At 32.1% G+C, this 10932-nt stretch overlaps 2 protein-coding genes across 2 annotated transcripts; both read right to left on the bottom strand.

Moving 5' to 3' along the window:
• Positions 1–339: 339 nt before the first annotated feature.
• Positions 340–5262, bottom strand: LOC123907362 (probable serine protease EDA2). The gene is made up of 12 exons (XM_045957584.1): positions 4926–5262; positions 4408–4533; positions 4035–4190; positions 3559–3741; positions 3322–3438; positions 3172–3225; positions 2731–2802; positions 2363–2568; positions 2150–2244; positions 1212–1286; positions 1014–1097; positions 340–641 (listed from the first exon to the last, which is right to left on the bottom strand). The coding sequence occupies exons 1-12, from the start codon at positions 5118–5120 to the stop codon at positions 526–528; spliced, it is 1479 nt and encodes a 492-aa protein (XP_045813540.1). The 5' UTR covers positions 5121–5262; the 3' UTR covers positions 340–525.
• A 1860-nt stretch (positions 5263–7122) lies between these two features.
• Positions 7123–10145, bottom strand: LOC123909575 (B-box zinc finger protein 18-like). The gene is made up of 6 exons (XM_045960440.1): positions 9839–10145; positions 9598–9714; positions 9017–9113; positions 8815–8930; positions 8363–8611; positions 7123–7510 (listed from the first exon to the last, which is right to left on the bottom strand). The coding sequence occupies exons 2-6, from the start codon at positions 9688–9690 to the stop codon at positions 7505–7507; spliced, it is 561 nt and encodes a 186-aa protein (XP_045816396.1). The 5' UTR covers positions 9691–9714; positions 9839–10145; the 3' UTR covers positions 7123–7504.
• Between the last annotated feature and the right edge of the window lie 787 nt (positions 10146–10932).

Genomic DNA, 10932 nt, shown 5'->3' on the forward strand with positions numbered 1-10932 from the left:
ATCGTACATAGTACATAGACGTGTGCCTGTGCCTCACTTGTTCTGTCAAATTTCTTCGTACTCATTTCACAACGGTTTGAGCTTCTTCCATTTTTTTCCACATGCCTTTGCTTGTAAAGTATCTTGTCCTCATGATCCTTTTCTTCTTATGCCAACAAATTATCAATTCTAAGCAAAACTGGGAAGAAACAAGACAGAAAATAATAACTCATTATGCACCGGTGGCTAAAAAGGAAGAATGACCAAAGGCATTACCCGTAAACATATTTTCTTAGTAGATTTTCGCAATAGGCAACTGTCATCCAAATGTTTTTTTTATGCATAAATGTCACCCAAATGTTACAAATAATAACTAGTACACTGTTATCTCGAGATTGCATGAAATTGCATTATTATGTACAAATCTGTTTTGCCTTCCATTTAGTCAGCTTACACAATTATTCAAAACAATATAATTCAGTGTTAGTTGTACTAGAAATCAGAGTAACTTCTAGTCATACATCATATTGCGACAAATACAAATAATCATATACAATAACTGCTCATATCCTCGCACTGAGACAGCCATAAATCCATATGCTCTATGATCTTTTGCCTAACTTTGTGAACAGCATCAGGGGATGTGCAGTTCTCCTCATTGCCTAAAAAGAGATTTCACAATTAGAATGTAAAATATGTAGTGTCCAGCCAGAATGAGCTATTGCGCGAAACCTAAAAAGAGATTTCGCAATAGCATAATAATATGTACATATTAAAACTAACACATTGGTTTGTCACTTTCTTCCTTAACATTTTCATCATTATTACTATTAATTTTTTCCCTTTTTGATAAGCATGGGGTTTATTTGTTGATGCTTTGGAGAAGAAATCTCGGTGATCACATAGGCCATAGCTAATATACTGATAAGTGATAACAGCTTGAAGTTAAATCTTATAAATTGAAGGGTCAAGATTGTTGACCTAAAACGTATCATGATGGCAATAATGATTAGAGCACTAAGAATTAGACGAACCTTCAATATTAAATGGACTTTGAGGGCATCCTCGCATATCAGTTCCATGGCCGCAATTATGACAAGTGATTGTGTAGGAAGGCACTGAAAATACAGTAGTGATAAAACAGTATTCAGAAAATGTTCCAAGAAAACAGTAATTGTTACGCGAATAAAGAATGGTTTTGTCTAACTTGATTAAATTAAATTCTAACTCACTATCAGGTGATGAAATTTGTTTAGATGCACGACGCCAAGGATCCTGTGAGCCATTTGTGAATACTATTTTGGAACCTGTCCATGCACAATAAATTTGGATACATGAAATGAAGTCGAATTTCAAGATGATTATATAATAGAATACTATATTCAGAATAAAACCCAGAAGAATGTAAAATACTATGTATTGTCCAGCCAAAATAAGCTATTGGGAAAAACCTAAGTCCCAGTCCCACATAGGCTAGAAGTATGACCTAAAAATAGCTTATAAAGCTTAGGCAATCTTCACTATACAACTTATGAGGTTTAGGTCGAGTGAAGTTCAGATTCTAAGCTCATATAAGAGTTTATCATAGGTCTGCCTAAGAAGATCATATAAAGCTTATACATTCCTAACCTACAAGCTGGTTTTGTGGAGTTAAATTGCCAAAAGCCTATATTCTAAGATAGTCATGAAAAAGTTTTTAACCAGAAGACTGTTTTAATAACTCATAATTAGAAGTACCCAATTTAGAATAATTTTTTTTTTTTTGAAAACTTGGTATCCGACCTTAGGACCGACTAATCCAAGGGGACCAATCCCACCGCCCACTTGCGGGGGCCCCATTTAAAAGCCAGAGTTTTTTTTGCTCTGTTTTAATATATGCAAACATGAAAGATACATACATATTCACAACGAATTTAAAGTCCAGGAACAAGGCATGATAAAGATAACATTTAGTCCAATATTTAGCAAATTGATATTTACAAATTCATAGAATTTGGGCTTAATTAAGCTTAACTAAATCTAAATAAGTGGTTTTAATACGAGGACTGTCCAAGGCTTGTGACATATAAGCGCTACTAAGGTCATATCTCTAGTTGATGTGAGACTCAAAACAATCAAAATAAAGAAAACAAAAAGAAACATAAAATTCAGGAGGAGGCAAGTTTCTAACCAGCAATTTTTGTGCCTCCGTAATATATATTAGTTGCATCAACATCAGGAAATATACCCTTTCCAAAGACATTTTTGCAAAGATCCAAATGGTATCTGCAATTTAAGAGAACCAACTCATAAACACTTATGCGATAATGATGAAAACATATGCAAAAACTAGAAATATTAAAACTATAGTTTAAGGAGAAAAATATTGTCAAGGAAGAATTGCCTCGTGTCAACTTTTGAGGAGCGTATACTGTCATTTGAGGGAGCCACCTGAAAGTATGCAACCTCCGTGCAAACTTGAAACCACCATAGTCTATCTGAACTGTTTTCATCGATAGTAGTTTTCTTCAAGCTCTTTTGGTTATAAGATTGTACACTAACACCTTCAGTTCCAAGGTAAAAATCTTTGACAAATTTGGCATAAGCATCCTGCATAGTGAATTATATATGTGCCAACATAGAGCTATATAGTATTCTCATGTACATGAAGCCAAGAAGAAAAAATAAAAGGTGCATTTAATTTGAATATCGAAAACTAGGATTTAGCTGTTTCAAAAGGTTTTGGAGAAGTAGCTAAATTGAAAAGCATACCACCAAATCCTCTCCATCCTCCTTTGCTTTAACAATAGGCTTGCATAATATATCTGGATTTCCATACTGAAACTGAAACATGTACAGAAAACCACAAAAAGAAGAAAGACGCGGTAAATTTTGAATACAAGATATTGCAAGAATAAATTACTCCCTCCATCCCAAAATAAATGACCTAATTTTGACTTAGTGTACTATTCATATGATCTCTTTTGACCTTATTTTTCTACTAATATATACATGCAAATATTATCATATGAGATGTTTGATTTGTCTCGATGAGTATTTTCAAAATATACAACTTTTATAATTTTTAATAATACATAGCTAAAGATATTAACGATTAAAGATGTGCATCGACAAACGTAAATGTGGTCAAACAGGTCATTTATTTTGGGACAGAGGGAGTAATATAGAAAAAGTACGAGGCATATCAATTACCGCTGTAACAGCAGCATCAGCCAAGAAATACAAAAAGTCGCCATCAATTTCAAGCTGCAAAACCAGGAGAAGGTCCAATATGAGAATCGTAAAAGAAAATCTAGTGGCGACGGGAGCGTGATTTGTTTAAACAGAAAGGAAAAAACATACATCAGCTGCATTAAAAGAAGCCTTCAATGCCTTTTTATCGGTTACAAGTTTTTGGTCGATAAGTTTCGTAATTTCTTGTAAAGCTGCCTTACATTCAGGACCTGCTGACTCACCAATCTGCATATTAAAGATAGAAATCTAAACTTCGACACTAAAATATAGGGAAATTTGTAAAATGTTCACCATCTTGTGACACACAAAAAAATATTGCCAAGAAGGCGAAATCACTATCTTCACCTGCTGATCAAATTCTGTGAAGTTGTAAACAGCAAGAACAACTGCAGAACTTGCAAGACTTCCGCATGTTAAATGGGGAAACTTAAGACGGAACCATGCACTGAGGGCTCCAGGATATGAGACACCGAATACAAACCAGGGATTACCGATTTTTGTTCTATTAATCTTTGCATTTAAGGAGTCCTGCAAGAATACACTACCAGTTTTGGATCCACCAAGATTATTTCATTTAGTACTACATGCAATGCAGCGCAACTAGTACTAAATATATGGATTTATTAAATTGAGTTACAGAAAACAATCAAAGAAATCCTCAAATCCCTTTACAGCAAGCATTTGTAAGTTTATAAATTCTATAATTTGATTTTAAGTAACTTATAATTATGCATGAACTAGATACCTAGATATCTAAACATTTTCAAATACTTTCTTAAGGTACTATTTGATTGCATTCATTTAACAGGAAGGTAACTTGCCTGATAATTCTGGCGGAAAACAGCCAAATCAAACAGCGCCTGCTTCGATGAAAGATATCTCAAATTTTCTGTCTTCAGAGATTTAAATGGCGAACTTTTCCCATAATAGCGATGCTCAAGAGAAACCACGGCTGCTCCAAACTTCTTTGCCAGAACCTATGTTAAAAAGTAAAACACATGTATATATATTATTATGTAAGATTAATATATATTAGCTTCATAAAAGCCACAATATATTTAAAAGAAAGACAGTCAATCTTATTGGTGACTATGATATATCGGACTCAATCGAGGCTTATTAGGACAACAAATATTGAGCAACAAAAGGCAATATGTATGATAGTACAAAATTGGACCAAGAACAACAACTTACACTAATATAGTCATTTTTTATCCCATTGCATGAATATTCACCACAGATCACCAAAAAAACCGGTCCATCCGGAATCCGAAAATAGTCAAGGAACTCATAGTAACGCTGCTGAAATTTGCGGTGATCCTGTAGTGCATTGATGCAGCATACAAATAAGAAAAATCAATCAAATAAATTATACTTCTATAGGCAAAGGGAACAAACAGACCGGCGTCCACAGAAATTTCAGTTTTTGTCCGGTGCCTGATCCTCCAATTTCTTCGGTCCCAGAAACAATTTTAAAATCAAACACAGCACAACTAAAGTTGTAACGTCTAGTCACTTATTTTGTTTAGCTAATTAAAGGCACTCAAAATGTGATATTATGTGAATTCAATTCAATATAGGTCATATTGAGTACTGTTAAGACTTTAATATGCAAAATAAGGTACTACACATAGAAATCTTGAATTTAGTATTATTAGGAGCATAACAGTGTAAGTAACAAACAAAGAGATGAAAAGAGAAGAGACAAGTACATAGGGAGAGTAGTGGTCGAGAGTTTGGGAAAACCATAATTCTTCCTTGGTCAGATAATTGTTGCTGTTTCCAGTTTTAGATTCAGACAAACGATGTTGTAGCGAACGAGGTGTTGCATCCACCGTAGAGAAGAACAGAAGTAACAGAAACACCGACAAACACGGTAACTTCGTCATCGTCCAACACTGTCTCATCTTTTCCACGTGTTCTACTAACCTTTGAAAATGAATTAACGAGGATTTTGACTTTTGACTAGAGAAATAAATAAATTAGAAAATGTTATTTTTTACTAGTAAAATTTAAAATATGGAAGAGGAAAAAAAAAATTCTCAAAATAATAATAAAATAGAAAGTCGATTCATTTTAGCATATTTCTATTGTAAAATTTAGTAAGTAAAAAGTTCAAGAGATTATTTTATCATATGGGTGATTTTATATACAATATGATTAGTCAAACATTTTAATAATTTAATGGTTACGATTGACTAAAAATTGTTATAATATTTTCTCCTGTTCTCTTTTATAAAGATTTGTATTTTTAGATTAATTGAATAATTTGGTGTAAAAAAAAAATTAATTGAATAATTGATGTATTATTCAACAAATTTAAAAAGATATTTGTCTCTTATACAAAAAGACTAAATAGTGTATATATTAAATCCTAAATTCAAATCTAGGCGATAAAAAAAATTGCAAATAAATAAATGGATTAAATCTCCAAATCGTGATAAATTTCAATTTTTGACGGTTTAAAAATGTTTGTTTTTTTTATTTTGATCGTCGTTTTTTAAAGGTTAAATTGCTATTTTGCTATTTCCAAATCGTGATAATTTGCTATTTTGGTTCATAACTTTTATAATAGCACTCCTTGTTCAAAAAAACTTTTATAATAGTACTTTTAGCCACTAACTTTAACTCATTTTGTAAAAGATCGACGCTTGTTGACTTTGTCAAGGACAAGACATACATGGACAATGACTCAGACGCCACACCAGCTTGTCATATGAGTCACTGCAAAACATAGATGCATGACTTGGTCAAATTTAGTGGGAATCTCTTTTGCAAAACAAGTTTAAATTAAAGAGTCAAAAGTGTTATTATGAAAGTTAGAAGACCAAAATAACAAATTTATGAAAGTTAAGAGGCAAATATACAATTTAGTATTTTTTAAAAGTATAAACTTTGGTCCAAAATAATAATAAAAAAATTGGATATTTAGTATTTTTTAAAAGTATAAACTTTGGTCCAAAATAATAATAAAAAAATTGAGTTCAAAACATGCTTGAAAAAAAAATTCTCATTGAAATTTAGAATTTTCTTAAAATGAGAGGAATAAGATGTGAACTTTTTACATTTTAAAAGATAAAGATAAAAGTAACCAAAATTTTGACTTAAAAATCAAATTATTTTATATTTTTTTCGAAAAACTATTTATAATTTTTAGGACGAAAGGAGTCCGTAGTCCGTACAATTCAAGAAGAAAAAAATGATGTCGGTTGGTTAATGTAATCCGCAGCTTGACAAGTTCAATTGAAACAAGAAAGCGAGTGGAGTCTTCCAAAAGCTATTCCTATAAGGAGACCACACAAACCTCATACACACCACAAAACACAAACATGCATTGAATTTATACAACAAATGCACTCTTAACATCATTATCAATCTTAATCAGTATACAATTAGTTTGATTATTTCTTCTACCAATAGCAACAATGTTAGCTCAAATATAACCTTCAATTATTTGGTTCCTTCTATGCTCAATAAACAATTTGACTCTTTGAAGGAATACATTTTAGAAAAGTAAATCATTATTGTACATCAAATGTTGATCTCAAATACATTATCCTTTTGTTTTTTAGTTTATTTTTGAAATGTACTGAAATTTTAGAAGATAAAAAAAAAAAGATAAATATATACAATATCACTTGTTCAGTCATGCAACGCGTTTAGAAAAACCACGTCAAAGTACCACATCAACATAGAAGCTGTGTTTTATAGCTTCCTAGTTCTTACGGCAAGAAGGTCTCAAGATGCAAAAACTTTGGCCGCAGTTCCAAACATTCGCATAGCTGTATAGGTTTTCATTCTAGTTCAATGTAGTTCATCAACCGTGAACACCAAATTTTTAAATATTGCATGGTGTTTTTAAAGATTGATTGATGGATGCCTAATAATTCACAAAATGTAGTCCTTTGATTTCTGCCATCAAATGTGATTTGGCTAAACACATTTTTTATTTTATTTAAAAAAATAAAAGAAGTATTATCCACTATGTTCTGGAGATGCACAAATGTCACATACAAAACTGAAACTAAAAACAAAATTCAACACACAGTTCATTGAAAAACATATGTATAGTTAGCAATTCATTGAAGTACAGATACTATGTGTTGAACTAACACTAAATTCCTACATGAGAGAACAAATTCTTCAGACTTTGATGCTCCAATGCTTCATTTGCCATAATATGATGTTAATAGAACATGCCACTTTTGTAATTAACATGCATGAGAGCAACATGAAGCTTTTGCCTTTGAGAGATTTCTGGTGTCCGAATCGTGTTGTCTAGTAGTGAGACCTATGGCTGCCAAGAAAAGAAAAAGCATTTTTGAGATGCATATATATGTCAATCAATATGTATGTGTAACGGTAAATCGAACATGTACTTAAAAGTTTCTACTTCATCCGGGCGTTGGATGATTGCATTGAAGACGGAAAGATGAATGGATGTCGTTCAAAAAATAATAATAAAGAACCAGTCAGAAAAAATTCAAAATAAGTTTCATACATTTTTTAAGGTGATACTTCAAACCACAATAAAAAGGAATAATCTCTATTTGTCGGATTTGGATTTGCTGCAGCCGGCAATTCCACACATTGACATAGTCAACACTTCGGTGGTTGTTGGATTGAGATCAGGCAATCTAGATTTCAATGTTATTTTGATTTTTAAGAAAAATTGAAATACCGAGCTTGAAATCTGGACCGTCTGATCTCAATCCAACGTCACCAATATGCTAAATGTGTGAACACATGGATTGCTTGCTGCACAAATCCATGGGACCTGATTCACCTGTGAAGTGAAATGTGGAACTAGATCCAGCATGGTGGATGATTACTCATTCATCGGAATAGTTCAAAAAATTTGAAGATTCAATTCAAGTTCAACTGTGACAAGTTTCATTCGTAGATAATCATAAAGTAATTCAACAATCGCATGAAATTGCAGTTTCGGTCCCATATCCCAATCATAACTACGTTAGCATCGGCTAATAGCTATACAAACAAGTTCACAATATTTAATGCATTAGAGATTAATTTAGCACCACTAATTAGAAATGATTCATATTTTAGTGTGATTAATGTGTACTAATAGCAACAGCCAATATGTTTATCAATTTCAGCCGAACAAAATTTACTTTGCATGCACTCTAACCTGATGATTTGATGCATGTTCGTGTATTCTGTTGTTAGGCTTCATGTTCAAATCAATCAATTTATTGTCCATCTTAGTATTTCCACCAGCATCAGGTTCTGAAGTTGGAACCGGAGGCATCCGATGATTATTTTGTTGCTTCTCTCCTGATTTTTGTTTGGGAAGCGGACTTTGTCCTCTTTTAATATCACCGGGATCCAAAGGTTGTGAAGCTGGGTTGTCGGCATTACTAGGTTTATCACCTGGAAACTATGGAACAAAGAGATATTATACATTTTAAGGTACGAAGATGAGAGTTAAAAGAGTTGAAGTAGTTAAAAGATCAGGGTTCAAATCCTGGGGAAGGAAAAAGTACGAACATAACAACTAATATACTAACATTTGTCTTTCTAAAAAGACGGTATGAATCTAACAAATAGGACCAATTCAATTTGGATAAAAGATAAACACACCTCAACTCTTTGCCTAAACAAAAGATATCTTCCATGTGTTCTTTTACCACCAACATGAACTATCATATCGCATTGCAAACAAAGGGAACTTCCATCCGTTTCGCAATAAAAGAAAGCTACAACGACATTGAAAAGACAATTAAGCACATAAGCAACAAAAGAAGATTAGGAAGAACTAGGGTAAAAAGATGAAACTTCTTACCAGGTGCATTCTCACATATGTCGCAGCGCGGCACATCACTTGGACTTGCAAGACCAACCCTAACATGTCTACTAGCTAGCTTATTGCACATATGAACCTGCCATTTCCATAAGTTCCAAACATTAAGCCATTGGTCGAAAGACATTGACTAGGAAAGTCAATCAAAATCAAATTCCAAATTAATTTAAAAACCAACTTAGATTTTTTCAGAAAAAAATGGGCATAATGGTCATTTTTTAACCGTCTCCAAGACGATTTAAACTTTGTTATAAAGTCAAACTCTTACCGCTAAACTCAGACCTTAGATTTCAAATTTACACAAGTCCACAAAAAATATCACATCATACAAGAATTATGAAACTAAATTGCAAGTGGTCCCTCCAATCTTTAACTTAATCCAACATAAATGAAATTCTTCATGTTAAGCAAGATTTCATATTTCAATATTGATACATTAATAATGAAACATTACACTTACAAAAAAAAATCATATCATAACAACAAACAAAAACAAGAATCAAGATGAACTCGAATAGTGATTATAAGAAATTAATCAAATCAAATATTAATGATAAAGATACCTTCTCATCACAAGCACGACAGAGTGCAGCTTCATCAGCAGCACAGAAAACAATAGCAGCAGCGCTCTCACAAGCGTCACAAAGCGTTCGCATAATTAAACACTCTCACTTTCATTGCTTCAAAAAATTCAACAAACAAAAATAGAAACAGAGTTGAATTCAGATACAGAACAAGAATAATAATAATAATAGAAAAAAAATAAAATAAAGAAGAGACCAAAAAAAAAAGACAGATATTCACCAAATCCATGTTGGTATGTAAGAAAGTTTTGTTTTTTATTAAAATTTGATGTTGGGTTGTGATGAAGTTTGATGAAGGTGGTGGTGGTTGTTGATGATGGAAAGTTGTAGGATTTTGAAGGTGTTGGGGGGACCTTTTGGTTTTTTGGGTTTTGAAGGGTTTGATTTTTGAGATGTGAGAATGCAAAGAGAGACACAAATAATAGAAATAATCAAAAAATGAATATGAGGAGAGAGAGAGAGAGAGAGAGAGAGAGAGAGAGAGAGTATTGTTTGTTGAATGATGTTTGTGTTGTGTTGTCAACTATGATGTTACTTGGTAGCCACAAGTTCAAAGCCAATGTGGGGTTGACACCAACTCTTCATTCATTCTTAACCACCAATTTACTTATCTCACATGGGACCCAATTTCTTGTATTTTTGTTTGTTTACTTATAGTTGTTCACCCTAATATTTGCCTTTTAGTCATGCTCATGCCTTCTCTTCCTTGTTCAACCACCACCAAAGAAAAATGATACATATTTTTTTAAAAATAATTTAGTGGTTAAAAATTTCACCCTTAAGTGAGATGATGAGAGTTCAAATTTCAATCTCATACATTATAATGTTATTCTACCAATTGAACTAAACTCACGGGATAAATTAACATATTTAGTATCAAAGAAAAATGATTAATATATTTAGTAGTTTAGAAGTGACTTATATTAAGAATAATTATAGAAAAAGTATATATTTTTTAATTATTAATTAAAGTGACATTATATATATATATATATATATATATATATATATATATATATATATATAATTAAACAAGCTCTTTAATTTCCCACAATATAATATCCGTATTTATTAAGATTTTTTAGAATGTACTCTCTCCTTCTTAAAATATAAGAATAAATAAATATCATCTTTCTTGGCCCAAATGTTGAAATTAATCTAACGTCACCCTGAAAATTTGATGGGCTTAACATCCCAACCTATGACACTTAGACGCAACCATTTAAAAAACTCTATGCTATAAGTATATTAAATCGCGCATTCACTAATAACAATCACTTTTGGTGTAGTGATAAGCGTTTGGTCCTACAACTA

Source organism: Trifolium pratense, linkage group LG2 (assembly GCF_020283565.1).
Source record: "Trifolium pratense cultivar HEN17-A07 linkage group LG2, ARS_RC_1.1, whole genome shotgun sequence".
NCBI classification, from domain to species: Eukaryota; Viridiplantae; Streptophyta; class Magnoliopsida; order Fabales; family Fabaceae; genus Trifolium; species Trifolium pratense.